The 17,668-nt window shown below is 42.9% G+C and overlaps 1 protein-coding gene across 2 annotated transcripts; it reads left to right on the top strand.

Annotated features, from left to right (window-relative positions):
- The first annotated feature begins 828 nt into the window (after positions 1–828).
- On the top strand, positions 829–17,458 carry STARD4 (StAR related lipid transfer domain containing 4). 2 transcript variants are annotated; one of them, XM_053407669.1, is made up of 6 exons: positions 829–983; positions 5,082–5,199; positions 6,452–6,501; positions 7,207–7,333; positions 8,574–8,688; positions 17,223–17,458. In XM_053407669.1, the coding sequence occupies exons 2-6, from the start codon at positions 5,095–5,097 to the stop codon at positions 17,408–17,410; spliced, it is 585 nt and encodes a 194-aa protein (XP_053263644.1). In that variant the 5' UTR covers positions 829–983; positions 5,082–5,094; the 3' UTR covers positions 17,411–17,458. The 2 variants fall into 2 exon arrangements, with proteins under 2 accessions (XP_053263644.1, XP_053263643.1); XM_053407668.1 differs by lacking the exon at positions 17,223–17,458 and adding an exon at positions 9,974–11,167 and having other exon boundaries at positions 843–983.
- The last annotated feature ends 210 nt before the right edge of the window (positions 17,459–17,668 follow it).

Genomic DNA, 17,668 nt, shown 5'->3' with positions numbered 1-17,668 from the left:
TTTTATATACAGTATGTTGAAAGCAGCCTGAAGTGGCTGGGGCGACCCAGTCAGATGGGCAGGTTATAAATAATAAATTTATTATCATTATTATTGAATAGGACATCCCTATTTTCATTGGAGAAATGTTGGAGGGTATGAAATATGTAATTACATCATAGCAGAACGTATTATATTAAGTGCTTGAGTGTTTAGTATTCCTGTATCTCAAATGGCCAGACGTTTTCTGGAAAGCCTTCCACCCTCTTAATTCTTTCCTGTCACCCCACTTTTACATTCACACTCCTAAGACTGGGATGGGTCCTGTTAGTCTGTTGCAGCCAAAACATCAAAGAATCTGGTGGCACCATTAAGACCAACCAACTTATTAATATGCCACAACAAGGCAGCTTTCCTGGACCGCACAATCCTCCAGGTGCTGTTTTTGTACCAGATAAGCCGGACTTCGGTCCAGAAAAGTTTCTGCCACAACAAACGTGGCAAAAGCCTCTCTCAGGCGCAGCAAAATTCTCTTTGCCGGTCTCTCTCTCCGCGCCCCCGCCGTTTTGTCACTCCACATGCACGTCAGCCAATCCCCGCGCTTCACCCCGCCTCCCTCCAGCCATGTGCCCAATGAGCACGGTCCGCCTGTCATCCGTTTTGGGAAGAGAGAGAGGGGCGGACAGTTGGGGGCGTGGTTGAAGGACTATGAATTTTGCATAGGGAGATCGATACCGACGGCGGGTTGGGAGGCGAAACGGTGGGCGGGGGGAGGAGAGGTGAGAAAAGACGGGCGCGCTGCGATTGGCTGCGACGGGGATGCCGGCTGAGCGCTGATTGGCCCAACGGCATGAGCTGCTGGACCGGGTGAGCGCAGCAGAAGTAACAGATGCAGAGCTGGGGGAGGAAGGAGCGGGTCGCGCGTGGCCGGAGTCTGGGGGACCTTCGACGTGGCGCCGAACCGTCCGCGGCGGAAAAGTCGCTACTCGCAGCCCGGGATCCTGGTAAGCGTATCCGGCCTTTTTGCCCGGCTGGGGAAGCGGGCCGGACACACCGAGAGATGCTCGGTACCCGAAAAAGTGTGTCGTTTTCACACGTTACGTTTTCACGTGCCCGCATTCTGAGCCTCACGTGTGGAAACGAGCCCGGCCTTGTGGAAACGGGGAACGCGAAGAAAACCGCCCCCGCCCCCACGCAAACCTATAACATTGGATGTTCAGATTTGAAAGCAGTGGGCCGATTGAAATCCACCCCCCATGAACCCGAGGAAAGGCAGCATGTTTGTTTATGTATCGAATTCATTGGTATCCTACTGCATTTATATCTCAAACTGCCTCCAACGAGCTCACTGGTGGCATATGTGCTCCTCCCCACCCCCCGTTTTATCCTCAGGAGGAGAATATCTGGTGTGAAGTTGATAGACAGTGACTGGCCCAGTGACTATAGATGGAGGAGTAGGGATTTGAACCTGGGTCTCCGCAGATCTTGGCTGACGCATACATATCATCACAGTGGCATTCAGGTTATTCTGGAGTGAAAGGATATGTCGCCTTACTTTTTATTCTGGAGTAGAAGAATGTGGGGCATTACTCATTATTCTGGATTAAAAGGATATGGGGCATTACTCATCTCAGATGAGTCTGTTGTGGGTTTTTTATCCACTTGCCAAGGAGAGGCAGGGCAGGAGCAAATAGTTTCAGCTCCTTGCTCTGAGCGCGGCACCTGCTTTTGTAAGTAGATGTCTGTTAGCTGGCACAGAAGCCTCGGCTGTTATGGTTGGCCAAGCACCTTATTATCTGTCTGCGAGAGAGATAATGGGATGGGAACAAACAGCACATTTAATTAAGACCAATTTGCATAGTCGTATAAAAGTAGGTCACAGGTGCTTCTAAATAATAAACATTCAGACTTGTTTTTAGTAGCTACACATTGTGCATAGATGCCTCTTTGGCCCTGTTGGTCACCTGCCATGGTGTAGCCAAGGGGGGGGGCACTGCCCCTCCCCCAATCAAGCAAATAAAAAATAACTAACTAACCAATTGCATCGCAGATAGCTGGGTTCTGCCCCCTGGAACATAGGCTATGCCTATGCACCTGTATCAAAGGCCGTGGGATCAGTGTTTGGTTATGCAACCTGCATGACCAAGACATCGGTAGAATGGCACAACAGAATACCTACACGTTGTTTAAATGAAGGATTTGCTGAACAAATAATCTTAATTGGGATACAAGAAGGAGAAGTATGAGGAGGTCTGAGAAATTTGTTATTTAAAAGTATGGTTTATGAATTTTATGCCTGTGTTTAATGTTTCTGTTTGTTTTGTTTGTTTGTTTGTTTAAAAAATTGGAAAATTTAATAAATATTCCTTAAAAAAAAAAAAAGAATACCTACACGTTGTAAGTTTCTCTTAGGCCAGCTTCATGCCATCTCTGTTTTATGCCCAACTATGAGCCAGTGCTTCAGTTCTAGGAGTAACTTACTAGGAATCTATTGATACCAGTGGATTTTACTTCTCAGTCGCCATGTTTAAGATTATGCTAAGAGATGTAGAAGTTACCAGCTGGATGAATCAGGATAGGAAACCTGTGGCGCTCCAGATGCTTTTGGCATGCTAGTTTATTTTATTTTAAAGGTTTAATCAACCACAAATGTGCCTCTCAGTTAATCAGGCATCAGATATTATGAAAACAATATTTTATTACATGCACTGAAAATGGCATCTTAATGGCCATCCTTAAAAAGGTATACTTTTAAAATATTCAGTCTATATTTGTACTGCTTTGCCTTTCAGTGAAGGTTTCATTTCTCTTTTTTGAGAAGAAGCATTTAATTTAAGCAATCTGCCACTTGTTGTGAAAGTAACACCCCCTTCACCCACAGTGGTTTCCTGCAAAGAAATAAATTCCATGTAGGAAAATGTGTGCAGTCATATATGATGAGCACACACAGTGGCAAAACAGATGGGTGCTTATCATGAGGGTGACATATAGATAGTGGTTGTACACACAGAAGTGACACCCATCACTGGAATAATTGTATGTGAAGCAGTTTTACTCGATGATACAATAGGAGACACTTCACTCTCCATTTTAACAGGTTGTTATGTTAATGGAGACATCTGTGGGGTAATGTTAGGTTCTGTTTTTGTCCAACTGACTCTCATTTGACAGTCCTCCTGTGCCGCTTTTCATAGTCTTCTCTTAAGCTTCTTTTGTGTTTTTGGCACTAATATCTGATCTTGTAGGCGGCCTGTGCTGGCATGAGCCACACAGCCCCTCTGAATGCCATTTACTTACCTTCCCTGATGTCACAGAGGCACATGCCAACCTGGAGCCATGGAGCAGTTTAAGCATATACTCATAGCTGTCAACTTACAGATTTGAAAATAAGGGACCAGCAGCTTCGAAAATAAGGGATCAGCAGCCAAAATAAGGGATTTTCAGGGCACAGGTATGTTCAACTTCTGAGCCCCTCCGAGCCAAAGGCAGAAAGCCCAGCCAGCAGCCAAACGAAGCCTCAAGCGGTGGTTCCCACAGCGCAGCAACCCGGCAAAGGGAATGCACCAAGGAAAACCACCGTCACCTCTCCGCTGGGAAGCGCTGAGCAAAAGCGAGTCCCCAGGCAACGCGGCCGATTTGATCGGCACAAGGCATGCAAGCTCCACCCCCCAGTCGTTCTTAGACTCCTTCTTGGGTGAGCAACGCAGTCAAGCAACACAGTTGGAGCCTCCCTCCCTCCTTGCCAGCAGGGAGGGAGAGGAGCTGCTTCCTTTGAAACCCGTGTGTCAGAGGCTCAGGAGCAGAAGCGCAGGGGAGAGAGCAAATAGAGAGCGGAGGAGAGGAATCAGAGGGGAGCGTAGGGGAATATGACAGTGACCCGAGAGATTCCATGAGCTTCTCCAGCGAATCAGAAGATTCCCAGAAGGGGGAGCCTATGGTAAGGGCAAGGGGGGTGCCAGGGGGGACGCTCCAGAAACAAGGGACCAGCGGGGACTCCCAAGGGAGCAGCGGAGGATCAGGACCAGTTCCCCCACCAGAGCACAGTGGGGGGGAAGAGTCACATGAGTCAGGACCAGCCTCTCCTCCAGCGGGGAGAGAAGATGAGTCAGGGGTAGCCACGCCCCCATCAGGAAGTGGGGAAACGGAGGGAAGGCCAGGTCCAGCTAGCCTCCCCGAAAGAGGGAGCAGTGACACAAGTGTAACGGTCAGAAGGAAAGTGGGAGGCTGCGCGCGCGCGCCAAGTTCAAATGTGGAGGAGCGCGGGACAGCAGAAAACCCGGATTGGGAGCCAGGTCCAAAAGCCCGAAGGAGGGAGGGGGAAGAGTCAGGGGACTCAGCGTCAGAGGAGTCTAGGAGGGCTGAGACTCCCGACTAGCAGGCGGACCCAGAGAAGGAAGGAACAGAGGAAGAGGTGGAGTAAGGCTAGAATCTTAAACTGGTGTCAGGGGGGAGGAGATTCAGATGGAGCCGCGACGGTCTAAGGTATAGACGTAGCGTTGCGCGCTGCGCGTCTGGAAGTGAAACTGAACTTCAATAAAGACTTTTATACTAGAGAAAGAAGCAGCGTTGGTCTTGTGTGAGCTGGGACCTTGGGCAGCGCTGACACCGTGAAATTTAAGGAACATCATCAATATGGGACAGCAGCGGGACACAGTGCTGGGATAAGGGAGTTGCCCGCCAAATAAGGGACGGTTGACGGCTATGTGTATACTCTAGAAATCTTAGCACCAGAGTTCCAAACTCCATGTTCAACCCGTGTGATCCTTAACCACCACAGCCTTTCAAAGGTCACTTTCTCACTTGTTAAGATTGTTTGGTATTCAGAGCTTCTTCCAAGAAGGAGATTGGCAGCACTTGCAACATACTTGTTTAGATCTTGGAACGTGTGCATTTTAATTGCTGGGCACTGCAATAATATATCGCTTCTACTTTGTTGAGAAAAACACTTGCTGCTGACTCCAGATGATCCTGAATCATGCAGCTGTGCAATTTAGAGAGAAATTGAGACTTGTATGATTATTAAAGTGTTAACGCCAAACAGGAAACTGAGAAGGAACAGTAAATCACTGCCTTTTGTTTTTTTACATCCTCATTTTCTGCAGAAGACAGAAGAGAATGGCAGACTTTCCTGATGTAGTTTCTGTGGCTACAAAGCTAAAAAATGAGGTCATCCGGTACTACAATGTTGAAGATGATGAATGGAGACTTACTAAGAAAACAGTAAGTTACCAAGCCGTTGCCTTTCCAGATTCTTTTCTTTTGTTAATAAACGCGTAGGGTGATTTATATTCTACTTTTGTGTTTTAGGTGGGCCTATATGGTGCGATGATATGTGAAGTACCGTACATTTGAGTGGGTAGATTTCAGAGCCCTGTTTTGGTGTTTTGTTTCTTTGAGTGATGAAAATCACACAAGGAGATTAAGGGCACTTTCCTCTTTTTTCTATCTTTCCACAAGCTAGAGGTCACACATGGATCCTCCACATGGCGTAGCCAGGATTTTTGTTGGTGGCAGGGCAGGCCTTTTGTTGTGGGGGGACAGAACCTCAGTTAGCTATGAGTTTTTATCAATTTTTATTGATTTGGAGGGGCAGCTGCCCCCCCTGGCTACACCCATGAACCTCCATAAGTAGAAGAGGCTCCCTGCTTCAGACTTTGGCTCTCAAAACTTCTGGAAGTGTGTAGTGCTGGTTCACTAAAGCAGGTGGGACATGGCAACCTGTCCCCCTTTTTCCTCATGTGTTTATTTACTGTGTATGGTTTGGGGAAAGCCTGTTCTTCTTACCATCTGATAGTGCTGTCTCATTACGTAACTGCATGTGCAAATGCTGGCACAAGCATAATATACTTTCCCCCGATACTCATAGTGATACTCATCAAAGCTCATCATATCTAGATTGGCACTAAATCAGTTTTTTATACTATCAGATTAACACAAAATTAACTTAAAATCTTCAGTCCTAAGCAATTGTGTCAGTTGTGATGCCTACACAATGCCAAGGCAACCCAGTTAAAATTTGATGTTGTGATAGGGAGACTTTTTGATGTGTGATTTGTCAAGTTTAGTTCTCCAGAGTTTTTCTTTGTATGCCTTTTGAAACATTTTTTTAAAGAAGCATGGGATGATACGAATGGCCGTAGTTCATAGAGGATGTGTGTTCTCACATATATTGATTTAATGCTATATTTTGGTGTTGGTTTCTCTCTTCATTCACCAGAAGAATTTACATGACAATTTATTGCATGCATATATATATATATATATATATATATATATATATATATATATAAACTACAGTTGAATTAAAATGTGTGTACTGATGAGCAGGCTGGTAAAAGATGCACTATATTTGAAAAGTTCCCTCTGTGGTCTGTGTACTTCTCGATTCTGTCATATTTGTACATTCAGAGGTGTGAAGTGATTGAGTCATTTTTAATAAAGTACAAATATTGTGATCTTTTTTTTTCTGCAGAAAGATACGACAGTTTGGCGTAAACCATCTGAAGAATTCAATGGATACCTGTAAGTTAACTTACAGAGGAGATGAATTCTTTCATAAATATAATTTATGAGAGGAAGAATCTGGCCATATTAGAGTAGAAGTGGGCCGCTCCCCAATACATTGTGCCCTCCAGCCATCGTTGCTGTATCATACTTCATTTCAGGATAGTTTCTCTGCATCTACCATGGACATAAAAGCATAAAATGCATAGTGGGTGGGGGTGGCTTTGAGTGCTTTGTGGAATATAAATGTGAAACCGTCACTTATGCATTTGTGTACATAATGCCTCTGGTGCTAAGCATCCTCCTCTCAGCTGCTTTTGTTTGTTATAAAAATGGTTATTTCATTTGTAGACAGTTCTTGCTGTTCTGTGAGGCTGAGTAGGGCCTGTTGTAGCTTTCCTTTTAGGGAGTCCTCATTAAAAAACCTTTGGCAGACCTCCTCTTTCCTCCGCCTCAGACTGAATGAATGAAATCCAACTTGGTGTGCCTCCATCCCCACCCTCAAAGTTCATAGAGAATAACTTTTTGCTTTGGCACAAGAGGATTGGGTAATCTGAGACATAATGGATGAAATTTAACATTCCTAAGGCCCCTGGATCCTGATGGAAAATAAAAGAGATATTGGCACGTGCATGACCCATATATAGTTACTTTAAACTGGTGGAAAGTTGCTAGGCGCTTTGACATTTTCTAAGCATCATTGTATGAAATCTGATTCTGTAGCTACAAAGCACAAGGGATTGTGGAGGATGTCGCCAACAGAATAGTAGATCACATACGCCCTGGACCCTATCGACTCTACTGGGATAGTCTGATGACCTCGATGGATATTGTTGATGAGTTTGAAGAGGTAATGCGTCACCCATTTATCACACAACCAGAAGTTCTACTTGCATGCTTTTCATTTGGCACAGCAGTTGCAATGCAAGTTAAAGTTTTACAGTCAACAAGAAGGGAGCTTCTCTACTTGCATATATCCACACTTCATACATTGTGCTTTGAGTGACACTTTAACCTTCTTGTTGGCAGTGGTAGAAACTTTGATGTATAACAAATCTGAAGTGAACAAAATAGCTTTTGCAGTTTTCAAGAAAGCGCCTCATTTTGAGTAGCTGAAAACTAGGACGTACAAATACAGCCATATCCAAGCTGTTTTGAGCATTAATTTCGATATAACTTCCAACTAAATTTGAACTATCCAGAAACAGTTTTAAATCCCATTGGCTTCAGTGGGAAAGTTAATCCCATTGTGATAGATTTAAACTCTTGACCTTTGGCTGCATCGTGCTCTCAATTTTTAATTTAAAGCCTATTTTCTTTTGATGTCCAAAGTCTCTTTTCTTAGCCAAAAAGTGACCTTCAGCAGAACTGTCCTGGTTTCAGCACAGCATCTTAATGAATCCTGAAACACAAGCAAACACTTTTTTTAAAAAAAAAGCCTGTAGATTCTACACCAGTTCTGGCTATTTACATTTTGCCAGGCACCTTTCGTTCTGATGTGTGTAGCTTTAAGCGTACTGTTTCTAGTGAATTTAACTCCTATTAAGAATCTGTTCCTAGATTTCCTAAAGATGTTTATTATTTAAGATAAGACTGATGATTCATCTCAGCGTGTTGGAATAATCAGGAGCACTTGTAGGAAAACCTGATTGTTTCTTCAAGTAAGAGATATCTGTATAGTTCATTATTTGAGTCAGGCAGTCAATTAAATCCATATTAGGCCTGTAGCTGGATTTTTTTAAAGGTGGGAGACCTAAGGGTACACTGGGTAAGTCTCTTGTCTCTTTAAACTAAAAAAAAATTCAGCTACATAGAGTCCTGAGTCATATCAAGAGATGGCAGCTGTATCTCTTCACATTCAAGAGACAGCCCTCTAACCACAACCCCCAATGTCACAGGCCTGATCCAAATTGGGGAAGGGAGGGGAACTGCTGCTGCAGTGCTTAAAAAGATGGAAATGTCATGATTTATTTCTGGTCTCATCTAGTTTGACTCTTCAACACAGTCCCCATATTGCTTGGCATAGCTATAAACCCTAGGTTTCTACAAATGAATACTATCTAAACGGGCATTTTGTAATTGCACTGCAGAACTGTTGTATTATGCGGTACACCACAGCTGGCCAGTTGTGGAACATCATTTCTCCCAGAGAGTTTGTTGACTTCTCCTGCACAACAGACTACGAAGACGGGATTCTGTCATGCGGTAATTCTAATTAAACCTCTTCTATCTTCTAATCTTGCTGTCTAAAGCACACTGAAACCTGTAGAAATCAAATCTGTGTACGTTCGTGCTGCTGTTGGCAACAAATTATTGGTTTGACACTCACTTCCTCAAAGCTAAAATTAGAAATAAACTAGCGCCACGAAGAAGGACATCCTGTCTGTCACTTGGCAGATCAAAAGTACTATACAAAAGTCACTTAGTGCAAAGGAAAGTAGAATGAATACGATTGCTAGCTTGCATTTTCTGGTGAGTGAGCTGCACTTGGCCTGAGATGAGGATTGACAGGTTGAACCTGAACCCATTCCTGACTGCCTAAAATGTGGAATTTAAGCAGGCGCTGCTTGGCTTGCCCTGAAATCATATAATCGTGGAGTTGGAAGAGATCCGAAGGGTCATCTAGTCCAAACTCCTGCAATGCAGGAATCTCAGCTAAAGCATCCATGACAGATGGCCATCCAACCTCTGCTTAAAAACCTCCAAGGAAGGAGAGTCCACAAACACTGGCGGAGGAAGAGGAGTGCGGGGGGAGCGCACCGCCCTCGGCAGCGTGATCCCAGTGGGGTGCCATCGCGGCTGCCCCCCCACCCACGCTGGGCGCCACACCCCCAGGACGCACACCAGCCCCGCTCCCGCCTGCTCTCCGCCCCCCAGTGCCAGAGCATGAAGCTCCGCCACTGTCCACAACCTCCCAAACCTAGTTCTCTCTTCTATGTAACTGTTTTGGGCAGCAAAGAACCAGACCTAGATTTTGCTTGGGAGATTGCCATGGTTCAGACCAGATTTAGAATATTGTAAATATTGCACATTGACTTAGAAAGGCGTTCTTGGGAAACTTTGTCCCCAAATCCTTCCTCTCTCTGGATGGGGGAAGGTTGGTTAGGGTAGCTTCTTCTAGACACCACCATTTATTGTTCCAAGAAATGGACACGTTCCCCATATGATTATAAGGTACTGCCTTGGACAGAAATCCCTCAGCTTTACAAGTACAACTTGAACAGGGGCAAGACAAAGGACTACATATTGGGACTTCCCTTTTTTTTAAGAAATCTGCATATAGCTTCTCTAGGTTTGTCAGCAAACTTCTGAAACTCTAGATCCCCTGAGTCTGGAGTTTGGGGTTGTTAGAAGGAAGCTTACCTCTCCCACAGGATCCTTGGGATCCTGGCTGTAATAAAATTCTCAAAAAGATTTCTCAGGAATAAAACTAGGTGCATTCCTTTTACTTGAAAGGTTCAACCCACAACTGTGTTTTATTTTAAAACAGGTGTCAGCCTGGACTATGGTGAAGTAAAACCGGGTTATGTTCGAGGTTTTAACCACCCTTGTGGCTGGTTCTGTTTCCCTCTCAAGGACAATCCTAGACACAGCCTGTTGATAGGCTTCATCCAGACAGATTTGCGTGGGATGATCCCCCAGTCGGCGGTGGACACGGCTATGGCCAGTACTCTGACTAACTTTTATTCTGATCTCAGAAAAACCCTGAAAGCATAATCTGTGCTGACCTCAAACTCTCTGTGTTTCTTGCAATCATACTCTGCACCTCATAGTCGATTCTCAAAACCTTAGGATAGGTTGGAAGCTTCCTGCATGAAGGTCTGTAGTATTTTCCTTATAGGTGCTGGTAGTCCCATTTGCACAGAAGAACTGAAAACATGTTTACTCTGAAGTAAGATCCACTGAGCTCAATGAAACTCACTTGGCAAGCCTTTGGCACGTCGTTCCTTCTTAGCCAAGCCATGGACACAGAAGCCCATGACACTCGCACAACCACATTCTGGACAGAACTCTAAATCAGAGTGTTCTAGCAAGTTGAGGGAAAGGATCTCTTCCCTGCAGGAATACAGTCTGTGGGCTGGCCTACACAACATAATTTCCAGAATGGTTGTAGCTCCAAAGCATGCAAATCACAGTGCTCATATTTGTAGCACCCCCATGGAAGATGTTCATTTTCACAAAGGGAAGCTGTGGAACTGGAGGGTGAAAACATGTTCTGCTCCAGCTAATTTCACCCCTAAAGGAAACTAGGCAATGATGGGAAAGCTCTGCCATCCAGCAACCCCTTTATTTACTAAGACTGCTTTACTAAACGTTATTACTAGGGAAAAGCCTCATTGAGCACAGTAGGACTTGCTTCTGAGTAAACATTGAAGGCGGCGGCCTGTAAGAGTGGGAATAGCAATACACTGGCATCTTTTCTTTTCAAGGGCTAGATGTATGAATGCGAAATACTAATGCTTTCATGTACTTTATGTTGCTTGCTAATCCAGATCTAAAAGATGGTTCAGAATCTTTTATCTTTAAACTAAAAAGCTTGATGCACTGTAGAGAATTCTGTGCTCCTGTTTCCATACTTTACTGCTTTATAGAGTAATTTTGTCATTGGTTATTTGGGGTGGCATGCAACTGAGTCTTACTCAGAGTAGACCCACTGAAATTAATGGACCTTGCTTAATCTTTAATTTCTGTATAAAACTTACTTGCATACCACCCATTTTAGCCAAAAAGTTAGCAGTAGTTGTTACTGATAACAAAATAGTAAAGCATGTGGTTATTTGCAAAACTGCTCTGATTATTACTAGTACATGGTGACAAGTTTCAATTAGTAACATCTGTAAAATGTATTATCCTTCAGTAGGAGATTGGAGGGACTTAACAGTGCTTAACTTTGACTGGGCGCACCTAAGAATTGAATCAAGATTTTCCATAAAAACAGTTTAATAATATTTAAGGCCTATACTCCAGGACATCGTTTTCTTAAGATTGCTCTTATGTTAACTTACCAGGAAAGAATTCATTTGAGACTTTGGTAGAGCATAATCTTCTTAAAGCTTCACGATGATGTTTATTTTTTTAAATTGTTAATATGCTTCAATTATTTAAACAGATGTTTTTTAAATTCACTTGCTGGTACAAGTGACCCACAGTTCTACTGAAATGGCTGCTAGTCATTGAGATGGTGCTAGTGCTGGAAGAATATATAGGAATTGTGCTGCAGTTCTGTATTATAACTGGTGAGAGATTATTTATATAAGATGCTTAAGATGTATATTAAAGTATTCAGTTCAAAATATTGGTGGTGGTGGTTTTTTTTAAATAAAAAAAATAAGATAACATTGCCAGTCACATGAATCTGCTTTATACAGAGTAGCTGGGGAAATCCAGCCAGATGGGTGGGGTAGAAATAAATTATTATTATTAGTCTGCCTAGTCCAGCATTGTCTGCTTCAGTCAGCACTGAGTCTCCAATGTCTTGGGCAAACATCTTTCCCAGCCTTTTAGCTGAGGTTAAAGCAAAGCATGTGCCATGGGGAACTGGTTCTGGCCAGCTAGTCCCACCCACCTGTCAATTGCCTGATGTCACTAGGACATCAGGTGACCCAAACAGGGCTTGAGCTTGCTGCCAATCAGCTGCTTGGCACTGACTTCAAGCCCTGCAGCCAATCCCAGCAGGCTTGACACCAGCACTTATCAGCTGTTAGTTCATTGACTAGAAAGACTTGCCTATCAGGAACGCACCTTAAGATTACCAGTTGTGCACTGGCAGCTGCATCTCTCTACCTGCCCCATGCCTGTCACCCCATAGCATCTTTGTGACAGGTTTGGGTGATCTGGAGGAAATATCTTGTTGGGGCTGTGGACTTTCAGCACTTGGTGTATTTTTTGTTGTGACAACTAAGTGCAAAAGTCCATGAGCATATTTTTGAGCTTTCCTTCCTAACCACAAGTTCACATGTGCCTATTGTGAGCCATCATATCAAAAGGCACCAGCTTGAAAGCTGGTGTTGGATTTCAGGAGTTACTAGGCAGGTCTTGGGATCCTGCACAAATGTCTTTCCTGTCAGCTCATCTAATGTAAACGTAACATAAAGCACAGAACCTGGACACACTCGGACAGCTGGAAATTCTTCCAGATCCTATCCAGTGCTCTGTCACTTGAGCATCACCCATCCAGATCAGAAACTCTGAAAGGCACAAAATTGGGGCTGACTCTTGGGTTGTCACTGCATTTTCAATTTTCACAAATACATGGTGTTCTAAGTACCTGCCCCCACCCCTGCGCGTGGTCTCTATATAAAACTCAGATATCACAGAATGACAAACAGACTTCTCTAGACATATGTGTTTATTTTTATGGTACATGCAAAGTACTTCTTAAACTTTTGAGCATCAAAGTGCATTCTCTTCATTCTCCAGATAATTCGTTTCCATATGGGCATATGAAAGGCTAGGTGAGTTGCACTTATTGAAGCTGCAAACATGCCTAATTCTGAGACTTCAACAGTACTTACTTTATCATGTGATAGAAAGGTTTTGCAAGCTTGATCCGTCAGATTCTTGGTTATAGTTTTCAGGCATTTCCACACACAACTATTTCTTGTTCTTTAGTAACATTGCAAATGGTTTTTTTGATACACTAAGCAACAAAAAATGTGCTAGATGTTTGGAGCAAATATAACAAAGGTGGGGAAAATATACAGTGCAGGGAATGCATACATAGCAATCACACATACGCAAGTGTTGCCCAAACCAACTCTAAGGGTCCTTTGCTAGTGCTACTTTTGTGCAACATATCTTGGGTTAACCATAATCATTCAATGCTTTACCTGAAAGTGGTCCTAGGTGATAGTCCCACAAAAAGTGCACATATTTCATTAATGGGGGGAAAGGAAGGTTTTTATACTTAAGTCAAGTGCCTTAGGCCACAATCTAACACAGTTAAGTGTGCTTAATCTCATTCATTTTAGTAGGTTTAAGGCTGCAATTTCGATATACCTTTGCATCAGTTCTGTTAACAGTGTTTACTTCTGAGTAGACATGCATAGGATTGTGCTGTTCTGTGTTGGACGGTGTCTCCTTTTAAGAGTCTAGAAGTACACATCCCAATATTGTGCCCACCAAAATCCTGAGCAGGAGAGAATTCCTCTTCCTCCTTCAGTCAGAAGTAATATTAGCATTTATAGACTGTTTTCTATACACTGATATATAATTAGCACAGTAACTTTTACAACAGTCCTGTAAGGTAGGCCTATATCATGAGCCTATATTGCACATGGTACTGGAAAGTTGAGGTTCAGAGATGCCAAGGGTGCCAAAGGCCACCTAGAGAATTTGAGGCAACCTGTCTTCACTTAGCCACTACACTAACAGTGCCAAGCTTCTGCAATACGAGCCAATATTAGATGAGAACCCATAAACTACTTTATGGTTGTGCAAGGGATTCCAGCTGTGCAGCAAGCCATTCAGTTTTTGCAATGAGAATCCTGAAGTGCATTGCAAACTGTTTTTGAAAGTTTCATGATGCAATTGAGACCTTCCATATCCATGCTTTTCAGACATACTACTACCTGCATTACGAATTGGTTATTAACAACCTAGTTCTCTTATACTAGACATGTATTCCATATTGCACACTTGAAATTATTAAGTGGCAAATGGGCTGCAGATACGTGGTCATGGTTGGGTTTCTGCCATATTCCTTGATCCCCATTGTAAGAGTCAACCTTAGGCACTACTAATCTGCTTCCAGGTCTGTGCAGTCTCTTTACCTGCCGTTCTCAATGGTCATGATGCATGCTGGCCCCTGAAATCCTTTCTGCCAGGTTCTCTACTGATAATGAAAAAGAGACAACACAGTGAAAGAGCAGTGGGAATTATGTACAGCTACTCACATGAAAATGCAGCAGTAGGAGCAGCAGGATCAGTTGCTCTGCTTGAGGGAACCCTATGTCCTCAAGGTCTGCAGGAGTACAAAAATATTTAGGGCAAAAAATCCCCCCAAGCCCATGGAGGGCTGAGTTTTCTCAGTAGGCATGGGATGTTCTCTGGCTGTTAGGAAAAAAATGGGAAACCAGGTGGGAAGGGGGAATAGAACGAAGTGGCTGGAAACTTGAGCAGGGGCAAGCCACACTGCAACATTTAATTACAGGTCCGCTTCACCCCCTATTATTAGCCTTGATATTATGCATTAACCATGGGTATAGCCTGGCTGAACAGAGACTTAAAATCAACTTACAGTAAGTTATTTGACTGATTTGTTGCTGTTCTGCAACCAGGAACAGTTGACATGGCAAAATAAGTTAGCACTCACGAGAAACATATTCTGTGAAATAATTTTATAATAGTACCTGCTATACTAGACCCTAATCTTATCTCACCTATCAGAATAATAAAAATACCAGTGTCTAATTAACTTTACCAATAGCATGCATTCAATGTTAGTCTACGCCTCATTTTCTTCCCTTGTCACAGTAAGCTGCTTTCATACTATTACGTGAAATGGTAATGCTATTCCTCAGGCAACCACAGAATCAAAGTCACATTTTAAGGCTGCAACCTTATGCACACTGATCCGGGAGAATGTCCCGCTGAATTCCACAGAGCTTACTTTTGAGTAAGTATACGTAAGACTGAGCTGAAAGACTCTTATAAACTGGAATTTCCATGACCCATACAGAATCAGATATAACACACTCCCTTAATTTGCCCTGATGCTTATTATTAGAGCATATGGTCCAGCATGGCAGAGATCAGAGAATCATAGAGTTGGAAGGACCCTGAGGATCATCTACTCCAACTCCCTGCAATGCGAGAATATGCAGCTATCCCATACAGGGATTAAACCTGCAGCCTTGGCATCATCGGCCCCATGCTCGATAACAAACTGAGCTATCTGCATCTGTGTGCACATTTAACACTGAGACTTGCAGAAGAGGAATTATTTCTAACACACTGAGCAGAAATCATAACAAGGATTTAGCAATCGGATCTGGTGAACAGCAACAGGTTCTGAACTGCACCGTCGTCTGTTAGCCATACCCCATAACCTTGCATGGGTTTCGTATTCTGGGTGTCTTTCAAACATTTGATTACAGATCACAACCATAGAACTATTCCTATGACATAACAAGCAGTAGTAATAAATCCTCCTTAACAAGCAAGGGTGTGAACTTGCATCAGCCCAGCCAGCATAACCAAGATTGGAATGGTGTCATGTGGACTATCCCTGCTCTAACAGGTTCATTGCCACAGAAGATGGGTAGCACCAATGCAGTGTGGAATCTTGGTTTCCCAAGAGCACAGATCATTTCGACATACTTGATCAAGTGCTTGTCGTGATCAGATTTACACATCAAATCAAATGTATCTAGAATAAGTATAGCTGAAGGTTCTGGACCGAATTTTGAACCTTCAGGTGTTTTGATTGTCCCCAGACCTCACTGCTACCAAGATGCTGATTTTTAAAAATATATTTTGTGTGGTTCACAGCACGAGTAGCTTCCAGACTTCTGAGAGAGAGAGAGAGAGAGAGAGAGAGAGAGAGAGAGAGAGAGAGAGAGAGATGGAGACTAGTTTTCTGGAAGGATTTCTGAAGCAGTTGTATAAGAAGCTAGGAAATCACTGCATGTACCCTGTGTTTCCCGAATGGCTGGATTTAAAAACAATTCTGTTTTCCTGGCAGCAATAACCTGCTTCTAACTTCAGGCTCAGTACCCAGAACACATAATGCAAGTCACAGTGTGCAGCTGAGAAAGCAGCCCTTGATTCATTTCAAGCAGATATGCAGCTGATTGTACCCAGAAGCTGTGATCTGGCACTTCTGATGTGTGCACAGAACTTCACATGCAAAGGGGTCGCCAGCCCTCTTCTATATCAACTCATATTGCATGCAGTGGGCGATCTCCATGCAAGTCTAGAGCATTCCTCTTCACAGAAGAAAAAGAACTAGCCCCACCTGCAAACTGCTTTGGATTGTGCTGTGCTTTTCTAGCTAAGCACTTCGAATTCTTCCTTTTGCCAGACAAGCAAACACTTTCCAAGAACAACATCTTGGAATCAGTTTGTGTGCTTGGGCACAATGATTCCATGTGCAAAACAAATATTTTTCATGTAAGATCTACTTATTTATCCATTTATAAATGAGTTAAAATATCATGGCAGCTTTCAAAAGTCATATAGGACACTTTCACTGCAAAAAACTAACTTAGTATTCTGTTCTGTCGTTATCAGGGTTGTTTTAATTTACCAAGTCTCGTAGAAATATTATTTAATTACCTTTCTAACTACAATAGAACAGAAGACACAAAACATGTGCCTCCTCTTGGTTTCTGTAGTTTAACTGGTTCTCGTTTCTCTGCAAGATAATACTGTTTCAAAGGCAAAGAAAAAAGAATGCAAGAAATAACTAATGTTTTGGGGTATTGGCTGTGTTCCTGAAAAGCAACAGAGACTGCAATACTACACCCACTTACCTGTTAGTAAGCTCCACTGAACTCTGTGGGGCATACATACTTCTGAGTATAGGACTAAAAGCACTAAAAGTTAATTGTTGCATGCTAATTTCTTTGGATCGTTTTTATCTATACGTTAAGAAATTCGGGTGCTACAAAATGTTTTACAAATGCTATCCATTCCGCTTATTTTTCAACTCGCATAGGTTACACCTGGTAGAGTAAAGATTGTAACACCTATTATACACAAGTGCCTGAATAGAACATTTTCTTTATTTTTTGCAGTAATAGTGTCCTATCCTAACCTTAACCTGTTCTTTACTGGCACACTTATACCGATCAAGTCTGTTGACAGATTAAACAAAAAGAAACAGCAACTGGCCACACAATTCTCATGTATCTCTAATCATGCAAGCATTTCTATTGCTGCCCGTGGCAAGTACCTTGACTGGTATCCTAAAGCAAAAGTATAATGCTGTTGAATATTCTTCTTGCAGGACATTAATTACAGAATCCCCCTCTGTATAAACAGGCGCACAGTTTCATAGTCATGACTAATTCCAATTGTACCTTAACAATGGCACACATACCTGCTCTGTTTGAGTACTATCCTTAACATTGTTTTGTAAAAGTAATACTAGATAGTAATGTGACAGAAGTCTGAAGATATTCTAGTTATAATCAAAATACTGTACAGAAATGGTTACTTATAGAGGTAAGGCATTCTTAAG

This window comes from Podarcis raffonei, chromosome 11 (assembly GCF_027172205.1).
Source record: "Podarcis raffonei isolate rPodRaf1 chromosome 11, rPodRaf1.pri, whole genome shotgun sequence".
Classification (NCBI taxonomy): domain Eukaryota; kingdom Metazoa; phylum Chordata; class Lepidosauria; order Squamata; family Lacertidae; genus Podarcis; species Podarcis raffonei.
The sequence above is the reverse complement of the archived record's forward strand: the minus strand, read 5'-3'. Positions and strand labels throughout refer to the sequence as shown.